The sequence below is a fragment of the Zingiber officinale genome, chromosome 11A (assembly GCF_018446385.1).
Source record: "Zingiber officinale cultivar Zhangliang chromosome 11A, Zo_v1.1, whole genome shotgun sequence".
NCBI lineage: Eukaryota > Viridiplantae > Streptophyta > Magnoliopsida > Zingiberales > Zingiberaceae > Zingiber > Zingiber officinale.
Window position 1 is genome coordinate 16,429,634 of NC_056006.1, and position 16,779 is coordinate 16,446,412.

The following is a 16,779-nucleotide window of genomic DNA, read 5'->3' on the forward strand; positions in this document are numbered from 1 at the left end:
TAACTTGAATGGGAAGGTGAGTCCAAAGAATGATCGCAACTAATTACGATCCAATCATGATTGTAATCTAGTCATAATTATATTTTAGATCATGCTTGATTTTAAAAAATAGACAAGAGGCTCCGATCTCTTATTTACTTATCTTCCTATTATATTATGATTCTATAATATTAGATTTCGCGTAGCGGGCTTGTGGTTCGATCAAATAAATCAAAATTATATCCATAAAATAAGATCAGGAGCCCGAGTGGATACATATATTTTGCCTCTTAGAATACACAATAAAGTAAGAACTCAGTTCCCTTTAAACACTAAAGATCATATCCTAACACCGTCAGTAGGTGATAATAATCCAATTCCACACCACATTCATAATTATGTTGAGATGAATTACCTTCCCTGTAACTGTAAGGTAAGCCATGGCTCCCATAATTTCCACAAATGGCTTATAAATTACAGTGTTGAATACTTGCTAAGTAGTAAGTATATATATGGTATAGTGCGGGTGCTGCCTGATGAGCTAGCTACCTCGGCATCCGACAAGCCTTAATTCCTTGATGAGCTTAGTTAGAATTGTCCACCCTCGAAGGTCTGGCCGAATTGCCACCCGGCCGGTGCGACGTCGAAGCTAGTGACCGTCAAGCCGTCGCTGGTCGTCACCTGGAAGGAGAGACTCTGCCCGTCGAGTAACGAGTTGCTCTGCCAGTTTTGGCCCCAGTTGCGCGACATCGCTTGCCACCCGCCCTTCGACCCCTTGATCGACACGGAGTGCACGTCGCCGGCTCCGGCCACGTTCGTGATCAAGACCAAGTTGAAGAAGGAATGACCGTTGATGGTGAACCGTATTCCCCCCTTCTTCACGCAAGGCACCCTGTAGTGTACAAAAACAAAAAACAGAGTTTCAGTGACTGATTGATTCCGGCGAGGGAAGATAACGGCGAATGGAGCACCTGCGGAAGGAGACGGGGACGATGCCGGCGCGGTACTGCCCGATATGGAGGAACGCCGGCTGGGCGAGGTCGAAGTGCGGGCGCGGGGGATTGCACCAGCCGCCATTGTCGCTGGGGAGGTCGTAGGTTGGGGGGCAGAAGTTGGTGGCGGTGACGATGATGGAGCCGGGGAGGCACGACTGGGGGTCGTCGGCGCACTTCAACTCGTAGCAGGAGCCGCAGCTGAGCCCGTCGTTGAACAGCGCCGTGCTGAGCGCCGCCGTGTTGGTGCCGTAGCCCGTGCTGTAGAGGTTCCCGTACCCGCAAGCGCCTCCTGCACGGCGAACAATCAATCCAATTAAAGTCTGCAAATTTTAGAGATCGCAGAAAACATCTCTTAGACTTGTGGAAATAGAGCTGACCCATGGTGCCGGAGGCGTCGCTGCCGCCGTAGAAGGTGGCGTGGGCGGACTCCCACCCGTAGGAGTCCGCAAACGCGTATCCGGATAAGAGAAAGAAGAAATGGAGAAAGAAGAGAGCGCCGGCAGCCATCTGAGGAAAGAACAGGGGATCGAAGTGAAGACTGGCTGTTGGTTGCTGTGTGGACTTGTGGCGATGAAGGAGGGGCATTTATAGGAATGGTGGCGATGGGCGGCGCCGCGCTGCGGGGGGCAGAGAGACAAAAACGAGTTTTGGCTGCTCGCCGGAGAGCGACGGCGGGCACATGGAGCGGTGGCAGTTGAAATGCCAACCGCCGGGGGTTGGTGGGGTCCTCCATCCACATGCGCTGCCGTGGAACGTCGAGACACGTCGTCTCCCCCGTTCTATCAATCTATCTATTTCCGCCGTCGTTCTCAACAACTTGTTTTTGTTTACCGGAAATGACAGGCAAATCCATAATATCAGTCACTGTTCATGTATTGACAATTTGGCCACCGTGGGCATAGCCGCCGGTCCTTGCGTGATAAATTGTTACATGACAATAGGAATTGAATCCGTGGGAGATGAACTAGTATTTTTTACCACATATATGGATAATAATTACCCAATGGATAATGGTGCGAATATATGGATAATAATTACCCAATGGATAATGGTGCGAACGTTCTACGTATTAAACTCATGCTTCAATTCTCAATCACGATCTACTCTAGCATAGTTTTTTTCTAATAGAATAAAATATGTAGGACATTAGCTATGGGATGATAACAGTTATGATTCTGTCAATAATCAGTGAACGGAGATCTATTTTTATATATTAATTATTGATGTAGTTCTAAATTCTATCAATAATTACTACGAACCTTTAATTCCATCGCTAAACTATATAATTTGTAATAAATTCTACTCTAAATCTACAATTACCCAATTTACATTTTTTATATCAATATAAATCAACACAAACCATATTTACATTCCATTATATTATACAAAAATATTCACAATCCATACACAAATAACTAATTTATTAAATTATACATTTACAAACATCAAATTTACTTTCCAAATCCATAAAAACTAACACAATAAACTATCACACGGATTTAAAAATATACATACCAAAAATATTTACGACTCTCCAACCGCCCTTAGCATTATTTGACGATAGGATACGACTATATGGTCTGACATAATAATATTTACAAAATAATAATACAATCGTATAATATTATTATAACATGATGATATATATGTAAAAAAAATAAGATGGAATCATAACTTACTTATGAATAATAATACTAATATTTAATCATTATTACAATCTAAATAATGAACATTAACCGTTTGCAAGTTCTCATCGCTAGACTCTATTAGTTCAATAAACTCCTCACTGCGGGATATCTCTCTATATGTATCTCTTCATAAGTCACATTAACATCTAAAGTAATTAGGATATGGATTGATATTGTGAATCAATTGAATGTCTCTCCACTCTATCATTCTGAAATGCATCATGGTTTGAGTAATGATGATATTCAACATTTCTATGGTCAAGGGAGATTTCATGAGACAAGCAACCGACCATTCACTAGATCTTTTTCTCTTCGTAGGATATTCAAGATAGAAAACTTGACCTGTTTATACTGCGAAAATGAAAGGTTCAAACTTGTTGAAGCTTTTATTTGCATTAACCTCAATTAAATTATAGTTTGCATGTATTCTGGTACATGTTCTTAGAGTTGGATCATACCATGAATATTTGAATAACATACACATTTTTATAGGTAATGCAGAATATTCAACTTTTATGATTTCGTTAAGTCTATCATAGTAATCAAACTCAGTGTTATTGATGTCGATAGATCCTTTAACACAAACACCAAAATTATAAATTAATTTGTATGAATCCCGTTGTGCCACATGGAATTTAAAATCATTAATATAGTAATCAGAGTACACTGTTATCTTATGGAGAGGTCCAGATGCAAGATTTATTATCTTGAAATCTTGCACATTTGATTTTCTACTATCATTCAGCTATAAAACTAGTTATGATATAAATTAGGTAGAAATTTAATATGAATATATAAAATTTAAATTATTCTCTAACTTACATAGATTTGAAACCATAATGTAAATTTCATTTTTAACTTTTCAACAATTTCTCTTACGCCCATTAATGGATTTTATAGTTGTAGTCGTTGTTCGTACAAGATACCATGAAAGGTATTTATAAGATAATTGGGATATAAAACAAACATAATAGGATAAATGTTTGATTATAGAAGTCAACTCACTTTATGTAGGGTTTGAATTCATCATAGTTTAAGAGTATGTTTGTTCTTACAGCATGGTATTCTTGTTGAGTTAACTATCTAGAAGCAAATGCACTCATCAGCTTACTAGGGAACATAAAAATAGAAAGCATCTCTGAGTCTATTGGCTCAGTATCATCAGAATTTCAATGATACTTACAATGTCTTATTTTCACATTATCAGTAAAATAATATAAGCAGAAAGATGATGCTTCTTAACCAAATAGACATTACATATTAACCTTCAACTCTTGCTTTGTTATCAACATTATTTTTTAATTTTCACAAAAACTATTCAAATGGATACATCCATTTGTACTGCACAAAACTGACTAGTTGTACCTTATAAGATAGGTGAACTGTTAGATGTTCCATTAAATAAAAAAATTGGGTGGAAAAATGCACTCAAGCTTACATAGTATGAGAAAAATGTTTATTTTAAGCCGAAGCACATCAGCCATCATAATACACCTCGCTATAAAATATATAAAAAATACACTCCATTCTGTGAGTTTTTGCCAAACATTTTAAGGAAGTAAGCCATAGAAAGCTACTGGAATAAGTCTTTGCATGAATATATATGATAGTGATGACTCTTTATTCTAAATATCTTTAACTTATTCATATCCACGCATCGAGTCATATTCAAGGCATACCCATTTAGGAATTTAATTTCTTTCAATCAACTACATAAAGTTTGTTTATTATCTTTGTCTAACGTATAACAAAGCTTTGAAAATTTATTAGTTGTTTCATCCTGAGGCAACTCTAGTTTGCTAACTATTGTTTTTAAAATTCTCACATGATTTTGCAGTGTTTTTAGTTCTTCCAGACACATTCAACACAGTGTTAAAGATATTATCAAAGAAATTTTTCTCAACATGCATTACATCTACATTATGTTGAATGAGTAGATATTTTTAGTATAGCAGCACCTAGAAAATGCTTCTTTTCTTCCAATCACAGTTGCACTTTCTAACAATATATTTATTTATCTCATCAGAATTAAGTTGAGATACTGGTAGGAATTCATAGGTGTCTATTTGGTCAATGATTTCTTTACCTGACTTGATTATTGACAGAAGTTTTCTAACTATAATATGCTTAGTGAAAATTTTCTTATTTTTCTTGAAAGGGTGTTCAACCAGTAAAATTTTACAGTAATTATTAAACTAAGCTACCTTCTCACTGCAAGATAATGAAAATACATTAAACTATGTCATGCAATGTAGGCATAATAATTTATCAGTCGTTCTCCATCCCAACAACATTGAGTATTGATGGTATTTATATTTATCCCCGAAGATCCCAAGTTGCTAGAATCTTATCCCAAGCAATCCATTCTCGGGTGCTATAGTAACTGTGCTACAGTAGCACTACTATAGTCCCATGTTGTATCTTACTCCACAAGCCATATTATTCTCCCGAGTGATCCATTCTCAGGTGCTATAGTAATTTTTCTACTCCTTAGTACTCCATAAGCTATATTATTCTCCCAACCAATCCATTGCTCAATTGCTACAGTAACATTGCTTGGCTGCTACAATGACATTGCTTAGCTACTACAGTACCCATGTTGTGTATCTTAATCCATAAGCCATATTGTTCTCCCAAGCAATCCATTGCTCGATTGCTATAATAACATTACTTAGCTACTACAGTAACTCTGCTACAGTGCATTACTATAGTACCTTATTCCACAAGATAGATTATTCTCCCGACCAATTCATTACTCAGATGCTACAGTAACATTCCTCAACTGCTACAATAACATTGATACAGTACTCTGTTATAGTAACGCTGCTGCAATATTCTAGAACCATCCTATTAATCTTCCAAACAATATGTTGCTCAGCTGTTATAGTAACATTATTACAGTAGCTCTGCTATAGTATAGTGCTACCATAGTAGCTGCTACAAACTATTACGCTATAGTTGTAACGCCCGAAAATTCTCAAAATTATTTTAGTAATATTCTATGATTTTTCTGAAATTTTAGAATATTTTTATGGAATTTTTAGAGTTGCGGAAGTACCAAAAATAAATAAGAACGTAAAATAACTTAAGCGGGAATCGAACCCAAGACCTATTGGGTCCTACGACTTATAGTGGACTCTAGTAACCAAGTGAACCCAGCAGGGTCGTGCTGAAAGGAAATGGAAACAATTTTATTTAAGTTAGAGTTGGGTGAATTAACTCCTTAATATAAATAGGGAATTAAGTGAGGAGTTTTAATTTTACCGTGACTTACCTCTTCTCCTCACCCTAGTCACACCGCCCCCTTCTCCTCTTCTTTCTCTCGGCACACCAAGCCCCCAAGGGCTAGGGTTCCGTCCCAAGGGTTCCAGGAGCACCTTCCAGCGACAACTCCGGCACGAGGACGTTTCTCTCAGCAAGAAGAACGCGTGGATGCGAGAAAATCATCGAGAAGATCGTCTCCACCGGAAATCTAGCGATCAGATCGTAAGGAAATCTAGCGCAGGATGTAAGAAACCCCTCACCTGCAGTATAAGTGGCTTCCGTATGAATTTTATGCTTCAGTTTAGTAGTATGTAGATTTTCGGCACAAAGGATGTGAATTAGTGCATACCAAGTGTTCGATTAAATTATTAGCACGGTTAAAATGTAACTTAAGCATTTTACTAGCTTAGCTAAATGCAATAGAAGCATTCATTCAGTATGTTTAGCTTTAGTACAGTTTATATGGGACTACAGTCCAATGGGTGGGCTCCCACAGTCGCCTCTGGGTTCAGATAACCTAGCTCTAGGTTCAGATAACCTAGAAATAGCAATATAAGAAGAACTCAGCTATAATCAGTATTTTATTTTAGTAGTGGCACTGTACTGGATTAGATATCCATTGGGTTGGGCTCCCATAGTCGTCCCTAGGTTCAGATAACCTAGTAACCTTACTAAATTCGGAACTTGCAAACCCGGGTCTAGTTAGGGATGCGCGCATAGCACGTACAGATGTCGGGCCCATCAGCAGCATGATTATTATTTTAATCTATTTATGGTAAATAGTTTTCAAAACTCACAAATCAGTTGTGTATACAGTTTAAATTCAGTTCTAGCTTAGTTTTAGTTTTAGCTCAGTTCATGATTCAGCTTAGTTTCCATTATTGATACATGTGATAGCTCTATGATTAGTTTTGGTTTCTATGTTGTATGATACCATGTCATGCTCTCACCTGTTCAACATGTATTTCAAATAGCATGTTTTCAAATCATAAATTGTTTCGTATGCATGTTTTGTGAGGTAGATGGTTTCTTACTAAGCGAAATCTTTTCCTTATACTGCAGATAAAGGTAAAGGAAAGATGGACTAGCGGAGGCTGGGGGACAATGCGACGAAGATGTGTGTGGAAAAAGGAACTTGGAATAACGATGCTTGGGAACTAGCCCACTTAGAACATAGCATTTTCTTTATGTCATTACTTTCCTGCACTTTAGTTGTTTAAGTGTTTTGAATTATGACAGGTATGCATAGATGGTTAGTTGTCATGATATTAGATAGCACTCCATGAGTAATATTATGCTTAGGAGTTCTATTTTATGCTTATAGAGTTGTTGTATGTGATTTCGGCACGAACCAATGCTAAAATCAGACTTCTGATACGAAATCAGAAACCCCGATCGATCCACCGATCGATTGGGGTCTTCAATCGATCAGTTGATCGATTGGTGAACTTGTTCCGCGAACAGTGAGCTCCTGGATCGATCAGCCGATCGATCCAGTCGCTTTCTGTCGCGAACAGGAAGCTGCCGGATTGATCAACCGATCGATCAAGGAATCGGGGAAATCGCTCCCGCGAACAGAGAGCTCTGGAATCGATCACTAGATCGATTGACCAGTCTGGATCGATCAGCCGATCGATCCAGAATACTACCCCGAGCACAGTAGCCATCTGAATTGATCCACGGATCGATCCAACAGCTTGCAATCGATCGAGTTCAATCTGGATCGATTGGGAAGTTGGGTTTCGACCAAGAGACCTTGTAGTTCAGCTCCTTGACCATAGAGGATGTAGGGTATGCCATGAATACCTTAGATTGCATCCCTTAGCACATGTAGGACTAAGAACTTGTATTAGCTTAGCAAAGTTTTAAATTGGTACAGCTTTCCGCACCTAGACTTAGTAATGGTCATGGATATAGCTTAGCACAGCATAATGTGACGGTCCGGCCTTATAACCTAGCCAGTAGAAGGCGGGTCGTCACAGAATGGTATCAGAGCAAAAAGTTCCATACTTCCTATACACACATCAGCATTGAACCTGCAGCTTCCAAGTAAGAATACCTCTCACTTTGTTATGTTTATTGCTTTCATGTTTGTAGATAACTCAGGTGTGCTTATCTGTGATAGTAACTAACATGATAGTATTAGCTATGTAAACATGATGCTTTAGTTATGTATGTCCTTTGTTCCTTTAGAGATGGCATGAGGACGCCCAGCTAGAAGGGCCCCAGCTACTGAGCCCCAGCATGAGGCAGGCAGTTCAGTGCCTCCCCCAGACCTTACGGTAGTAGTGGCTCAGTTACAGAAGCAGCTAGCAGAACAGCAACAGGAGATAGCCACCTTAAAGGCTAATCAGCAGGATACTCCCACTGTCACCCCAGAACCGAACATAGCAACCCCAGTAGTTATAGAGGTTCCCCCAGTCTAGCCTACAGCACCAGTAGCTCCGCCAGTAGAGGCAAAGAGAGAAGCATATCTGATCCAGTGGCAGAGAGTCAAGCCCGAGAACTTCTCAGGCACCAACGAACCATGGGATGCTCAAGCCTGGTTCAAAACACTGGAGAGTACGATGGAGCTTCTGGACTGGCCAGAACATGAGAAGGTGAAATGTGCCTTCTTTTGCTTGACAAGAGATGCATGTATGTGGTGGGAGAGAATTAGAGCGAAGCGCCCAGTGAACCAGATGACATGGGCTGACTTCGAGAAAGAATTCTTCGAGGAGTTCTTTCACATGCGGGTTACAAACCGCCACTATGACGAGTTCACTGAATTTCGTCAGGGCAACCTATCAGTGGAGGAAGCCGTGAAAAAATTCAATAAACTGGCTCGTTTATACCCCGAGCTAGTCAGCACAGAAAAAGAACGAGTCCGGTTGATGCTCAAGATGCTGAGGCCGGAAATAGCAATGAACGTGGCTGACGGCGTTCATAGGCCGCAAACCACCGAAGAACTAGTCAGCAGTGCTCTGACCACCAAGTACTACCAGAACAATATCAAACAGCAGAAGCAAGTCCTCTCAGAGTCCAAGGGGCAAGGAGGCTCAGGTACTCAGAAACAACAGGGCCACAGCTCTAACTGGAAAGGGAACTCCAGCAGCAAGCGCAAACCAGGGAGTTACCCGAAAGGAAGACCAGCTAGTAAACAGCCTAGTTATCCCAAATGTACTACTTGTGGGAAATTTCACCCAGAAGTTTGTCGCAAGGGCACACGAGGATGCTTTGAATGTGGACAGGAAGGGCATATGGCTAAGCAGTGCCCAAACAAGACAATTCTTCCTCAACCACAGCCGATTCAGTACGGAGGCCAGCCAGCACAGCTACATCAGATGCAGGCCGTTCTAAATGGTCCACACATCAGCCAGGGCAGATTAGAGGCCTCTCCAGCTACGACCAATGCGAGGATCTACTCACTCACCAGAGAGGACGTAGCAAATGCCTCGACAGTTGTTACAGGTCAGATCAGTATTTTACAACAAAGTACAACTGTCTTGTTCGATACTGGGGCAACCCATTCTTATGTATCCAGGGCTTTTGCCGAGAAGTTAGTGATACCCCCAGAGGTACTCAGTAGTCAATTCTTGACAACATTACCTTCAGGAGAAATTATGGCATCCACGCACTGGCTCAGAGCAGTGCCAGTCATTATAGCAGACAGAGAACTCTTTTGTGATCTGATAGTGCTAAATATGAATAACTACGATGTTATTTTTGGGATGGACTTCCTGATCAGATACGGTGCCTCTATAGAGTGTCGTAAACAGAAAGTCGTGTTTCAACCCGAAGCAGAAGTGCAGTTCGATTACATTGGAGAACCGAAGAGAAAGGCCAAGAAGTTTCTCCCAGCTCTAAAAGCACAGAAATTAATGGATTCAGGATGTACGAGATTCTTAGCGCATGTAGTCAATGTCAGTCAAGATAAGGACCAACAGCTAGCAGAGGTCCGAATCGTATGTGACTACCCAGCAGTCTTCCCTGAGGAGTTACCAGGCCTAGCACCAGACAGGGAGATTGAATTTGAGATAGAACTCATTCTCGGTACGAATCCTATCTCCAAAACACCTTACCACATGGCTCCAGCAGAACTGAAGGAACTTCATAAGCAACTACAGGAGCTGCTTGACAAGCGCTTCATACGTCCTAGTCACTCACCATGGGGAGCGCCTGTATTGTTCGTGAAGAAAAAGGACGGGAGCATGCGCCTGTGTATAGATTACCGAGCGCTGAACCAAGTTACCATCAAGAACAGGTATCCTCTTCCCAGAATAGATGACCTGTTCGACCAGCTAAAGGGAGTAGCAGTGTTCTCTAAGATAGACCTCAGATCAGGTTATCATCAGGTGAAAGTTAAAGAAGAGGATGTACCCAAGACAACATTCAGACTAGATACGGACATTATGAGTTCGTAGTCATGCCCTTTGGCGTGACAAATGCTCCAGCTACTTTCATGGACCTCATGAACAGAGTATTCAGGGACTATCTAGATAGATTTGTTATTGTGTTTATCGATGACATTCTTATCTATTCAGGAACTCAGGAAGAACACGCAGAACACCTGAAAATAGTATTGCAGACTCTTCAGCAGAACCAGTTGTATGCCAAATTCACGAAATGTGAATTTTGGTTAGATCAGGTATCCTTCCTGGGTCATATCATCTCAAAGGATGGTATCATGGTAGACCCTAGTAAAATAGAAGCTGTGAGTAACTGGAAAAGACCCAAGAACGCCAGTGAGATCAGAAGCTTTTTGGGACTAGCAGGTTATTACAGAAAGTTTGTAGAGGATTTCTCCAGGATAGCCTCCCCACTGACAGCTCTCACCAGGAAGAACATAAAATTTCAGTGGACAGAGGACTGCGAGAACAGCTTCAGCGAGCTAAAGAGGAGATTGACCAGTGCACCTATTCTGGCTCTACCTGAAAACACAGACAACTTTGATATTTATAGTGACGCCTCTAAATTGGGACTAGGAGCAGTACTGATGCAAAATGGCAAGGTGATCGCCTATGCCTCCAGACAACTCAAGGACTATGAGAGGAATTATCCTACTCATTATCTTGAGCTTGCAGCAGTCGTGTTCGCTCTCAAAATTTGGAGACATTACTTGTATGGAGCTCAATGCAGAGTGTATACAGATCACCAGAGTCTGAAGTACTTCTTTACTCAGAAGGATCTGAATATGCAACAGCGTAGATGGCTTGAGCTGGTCAAGGATTATGACATAGACATCCTCTACCACCCAGGAAAAGCCAATAAGGTGGCAAACGCACTTAGCAGAAAGTCCGATGCTACCTTACTAACCCTAGCAGCCATGTCACCGCCCCTACAGAGAGAGATCACAGATTTTGGTCTCGAACTTATAGTGGAACAGCTCTCTACTATGACATTAGCACCTAACCTGCTTGGTGACATTCAGATAGCTCAGGGACAGGATCCTGAAATTCAAAAAATCAAGCAAGGCCTAGCAGGATCAGAAGGTGGAGAGTTCAGAATACCTGATGGTAGGGCATTATACTTTGGTGACAGACTATGTGTTCCAGATCAGGAGGAACTACGAAGAAAGATTTTAGATGAGGCTCACAGGACTCCCTATGTGATACATCCTGGCTCCACCAAGATGTACCAGGACCTAAGGAAACATTTTTGGTGGCCTGGGATGAAAAGAGACATCGCTAGATATGTCAGCACCTGTCTAATCTGTCAGAGGGTCAAGGCAAAATATCAGAGACCAGGAGGAGTTCTGCAGCCTATCCAGATCCCAGAATGGAAGTGGGAAGATATTTTCATGGATTTCATAGTGGGATTACCCAGAACCACGAATGGTTTTGATGTCATTTGGGTAATAGTCGATAGATTGACTAAATCATCCCACTTCTTAGCTATCAGGATATCCTACTCCATGGAGCAGTTAGCTCACTTGTATCTCAAGGAGATCGTCAGACTGCATGGAGTTCCACGGACTATCATCTCAGACAGAGACAGTAGGTTCACGTCACACTTCTGGGAGTGTGTACAGTCAGCAATGGGCACTAAGTTAAAATTCAGCACAGCTTTCCATCCTCAGACAGATGGTCAGACGGAGCGAGTAAATCAGGTACTCAAAGATATGCTCCGAGCATGTGCCCTAGACTTCAAGGGAAGTTTGTGCAAATATCTGAGTTTAGCAGAATTTGCATACAACAACAGCTATCATACCACTATCGGTATGGCACCTTACGAGGCTCTCTATGGGCGAAGGTGTAGATCTCCAATCTGCTAGTATGAAAGTGGTAAACAGAAGGAACTAGAACTCCAGACAGATCTAGTAACAGACACCACAGCAGCTATACAGCAAATCCGCCAGAGGATAGAGACAGCTCAGAGCCGCCAGAAAAGCTATGCTGATACACGGCGCAGACCCTTAGAATTTTCAGTTAGGGATTCAATGTTCCTCAGAGTAGCTCCCATGAAGGGACTAATGCGATTTGGGAAGAAGGAAAAATTGAGTCTCAGATACGTGGGACCATACCTTATCACTAGAAGAGTTGACAAGGTAGCATATGAGCTAGAGCTACCACAGGAGATGTCAGCCATCCATAATGTATTTCATGTCTCTATACTGAAGAAGCATATCCCAGATGCCACCCAGGTGATTGAGCCCCAGTCGGTACCAATCCGCGAAGACCTATGCTATGATAGTCGGCCTATTCAGATAATAGACCGAGCAGTTAAAAAATTGCGGAACAAGGAGGTACCATTAGTAAAAGTCATTTGGCAAAATCACACAGCAGAAGAGGCAACTTGCGAGGCAGAAGCTAGTATGAGACAGAAGTACCCAGAATTATTCTAAGTTCGAGGATGAACTTTTTATAATTTGATCCTGTCCGAATGCTGAATCAGCGGACGCTGGGCACGGGGCGCTTTTCGACTGCTGATGTGGATCTTCGACTGGTGGCACGAAGCTCCGGCGAACCTGCACAGAAGTCGGGCCGGGAAGGGGTTCCCGGCGGCGACCCTCCGACGCTCAAGTCAGGCAAGCAAGTAGTGAAAAAAGTGGCCCCAAGGTTGTATATCACGTACCTCCAGCGAAGTATGAGGCTCTTTATATAGAGCGGTGATAGATCTCCTGCACGTCCACCGAGGCGCATACGTGTCCGTAGCCCATACCTCGGTATGTGTCTGTCAGAAAGCTTACCTGACGTCATACTGCTACAGTCCAAGCACGTCTTCGATGGGACAGCAGAACACCTTACCGCCAGATTTGGAGTATGGCCTAGTCATAGGACTTGACAGCTGTCATAAGATGTTCATTGTCCTTCTCTTTCTACTACATGCCAGGGCTTCCGGCCGGCCGACCCTCATCTCCCGTCCGGCCGGCCCTCATCTCCCGTCCGGTCGGCCCTCATCTCCCGTCCAGCCGTCCGGCACTCACATCACGTCCGGCCCTCTATATGCATCGGTATGCTGGGGAGATCCTCGGTAAGGTGCTATGTGGGGACTGCTAGCAGTATGTTACTTTTATGTCTACGGTCGAGCATGACTTTCGCTCGGCCCTTCGTTACTGTTCAATCGAGCGCCGGAACCCCGACGCCGGTCGGGGCGCCTTTTCCCAATGGTTATTTACCGGTCGGCCGGCCGGGAGGTCGGCCCCTCCTTTTCCGGTCGGCCACGTGGCGTTGACCCCTCAAGATGGGGGTCCCCTGTTCTAACCGCCGGATCACTTGCCTCCCCCTCAAGTCTAGTCGAAGGAGGCACATAGTCCGACTGACTAGACGCCCGTAGTGCCGAGCAGCGCATCCAAGAAACCATCCTCCGCTCCTCATTAATCGCCTCTCATCCCACCTCTCTTGTGTTTTGCAAGGGATTTTTTACGAAGTATTTTGCGTGACTTTTCCGCTCGGCCGAATATGTCCTACTTTGACAAAAGAAGTTGTTTGCTTGATGTTGATGTACCTTTGGGTACTGAGCCGAGCGGAACGTCTCTCGATATTTAACGTCGGAGCTCGACGGTCTTCCGCTCGGAGGGTTTATAGACGCCGGCTCGTCTCTCGATATTTAACGTCGGATCTCGACGGTCTTTCACTCGGGAGATTTATAGACGCCGGCTCGTCTCTCAATTTTTAACGTCGGAGCTCGACGGTCTTGTTGGAGCAATCCCAATGGTCCGCGGGACCATGTGTTTTGGTGTTTGGGCAAAGGGTTTAAGTTAGGTTTACCCTTGTTATTTGATATGTGTACTTGAGTTGTGCAGGACTGCAGGTGACACATTTGACTCAGGTTGACGGCTTCGAGTCCGATGAAGGATGGCATTGAGGACAAGCCGCGGGCTTGAATGCATCTGAGGGATCGTGGACAAGGCAGCAAGGACAAGGGCCGAGGGAAGCGACTTCGAGGCATACGCGAAGGATGGCATTGGAGACAAGCCGCAAGCTTGGATGCATCCGAGGGACGAGAGCCAAAGGAAGTAGGCTTGAAGGCAAGAGGTCAAAGCTGCAAAGAAGAGTCAAGTGAGTCGTGAGGGTCCGAGTGCGAGTGAAATGTACTCGGGATGGGAAACCCTAAGTTTAGGGTTGTACCGACCGTGGGACCACCGATCGGTGGTGAGCATGTACATTCTGCCCGAAATGGGATCACCGACCGTCATGGGACCACCGATCGATAGATAGCCGCTGGAGTGCCGTTGAGCACCACCGACCGTGCATGGACCGATCGGTAGCAAATCAAGGTTGATTTCCCAAGCTCTATAAGAAGGAGCTTGGGATGGCAGGCGACGAAATTAGACTTGGTTAAAGCCTAATTAGTAGTCACAAAAGTGCTCAAGTGTTTGTGGAATCCAAGAGGTCTTGGTGTGTTGTGGTGAGGTTTCTCCACCCACAAGGAGCGACTTGAGATAGCCGGAGTTTCCGGGGGCTAATCCACCGAAGGATCGGGATCGTCCACCTTACGGACAGCCGTGGAGTAGGAGCATCATCTCCGAACCACGTTAAACGAACGTGTATTGGTTTGCTAGTTCTTTTCTTTCTTTAGCTTTCGTATTCATTGCTTTAGTATTTGTATTTCCGCTGCGCAAGCTAACAATAGTGTAGGAAGCTAACGATTTGGGGGTGCCGTCTATCCAACCCCCCTTCAAGCCGGCCACCGATCCTCCAACAAGTGGTATCAGTGCGAGGGCGCTCTCCATCGGACTAACCGCCAAAGAAGCATAAGATGGCCGGGTTGATTGTCCCTCCAAAGTTTGAAGGAGGAAGCCTTGGGGACATCACCTATTGGATGATGAAGATGGTAGTCTTCCTCGAGACGGATTGGGACACAATGATGGTCGTCGAGGAACCATTTGAAGTCCCAAGAGACAAGAAAGGAAAGAAGCTCCGATCACGACATTGGATGGAAGAGCAAATCACACGGGCAAAGGCAAATTCAAAGGTAATATCAATTTTAATTGATATTTTGCCTAATGACATGATGAGTCGTGTAGGAAAATATGAGAACGCCCACGATTTGTGGAGCAAGGTGAAGATGGTTCTACGGGAAGAACCTAAACCTACACAAGAAGAAGAAGAACCCAAGGAGATGGGTTTAATTGCTCAAGTTGAAGAGGAGCAAACGGAAGTTGAGCCATGCTCAACATCCGAGGAGGAGAAGGAAGATGAGGCATCATCTACATCCTCAAGAATTGAAGAAAATTCCAAGGCAAGTGAAGAAGAAGAAGAGGTCTTGGAAGTGGTCAATCTAGCAAGCACCTCCACCGAAGCAAAGTCAAAGGACCACATTGTGTGCTTCGGATGCAATGAGAAGGGACACTACAAGAGTAGGTGTCCAATGGGTAAGAAGGTAATTCCTAAACCCAATCAAGTTATTTTAAATGCTAACATGGGTGGTAGGAATGAAGAAACCCAAAAGAAGAGGATGCACATTGTATGCTTCACATGTGGAATGAAGGGTCACTTCCACACCAAATGCCCCCAAAAGGGAGAAATTAAGAAGCTAGCGCATCTAAAGAAATGGGAGAAGAAGAGGAGCTTAAGTCAAGGGGGAGCTTCAAGGGTAAGGGAGGTATACCCTAATTTGAAATGCAATGCAAATTCTTATGTTCCCATGCATGCTAGGAAAAATAATAATTATCATTATGTAGCAATGCAAAATTTTGGATTTAAGTATCATGATAGGAATAGGGTTAATGTAGATCAAAACCCTAGGAGACTAATTCATGAAAAACCTAGGAATGGTAGACCTAAGGAGGCCCAAGGCATTAATCCTAAGAAGGGGAGACATATGCCTAGAAAGGGTAGGTCTAGGAATGTCCAAGGTGGACATATTGACTCTAGGTTTAGGAACATAGAAAGGGAAAATCAAGCTTTGAAGTCAAAGCTTGATAAGTTAGAACAATTCCTTAAGAGATTCAATGTTGGATCTAAGGAATTAAATATGGTGTTGGGTAGCCAAAGACCCAACAATGATAGATCGGGTTTGGGATACCGATCTAGTCCCTCCAAGGCCAATGGGAGATCATATGCTAGGGTGGCAAATGATCGTGGCAAGGGAGAGGTCTCCAAGGCTATGGGAAAGTCTTATGCTAGGGTTGCATATGACTATAGCAAGGAGAAGTCAATAAATGGTAAGGGAAAGCCATTTAAAAGTAAGGAAAAACTAACCAAGGACAAAGTGTCCAAGGTTAAGAAAGTTAGGTTTGTAGGCCAAGTGTCACCGGAGGTGCACCGATGTGGCCTAGCCATTGTGGATGAGTCACCTAGGGAGGTGACTAAGGCAAAGAGCTCTAGGGGGAGCTCCAAGAGTCAAATTGGGACCCATGGCCAATGGATCTCAGGTGGGTTCTACTTGGGGGTCTAAAGGAGCCATGGAGTGTGCCAAGTGGTTTAGAG

The 16,779-nt window shown here is 43.2% G+C and overlaps 1 protein-coding gene across 1 annotated transcript; it reads right to left on the reverse strand.

Annotated features, from left to right (window-relative positions):
* Nucleotides 1–230: 230 nt before the first annotated feature.
* Nucleotides 231–1,639, reverse strand: LOC122032655 (expansin-A4-like). Its single transcript, XM_042591970.1, has 3 exons — nucleotides 1,352–1,639; nucleotides 951–1,263; nucleotides 231–871 (listed from the first exon to the last, which is right to left on the reverse strand). Exons 1-3 carry the CDS (start codon nucleotides 1,557–1,559, stop codon nucleotides 568–570), a joined length of 825 nt encoding a protein of 274 aa, XP_042447904.1. The 5' UTR covers nucleotides 1,560–1,639; the 3' UTR covers nucleotides 231–567.
* Nucleotides 1,640–16,779: the final 15,140 nt, after the last annotated feature.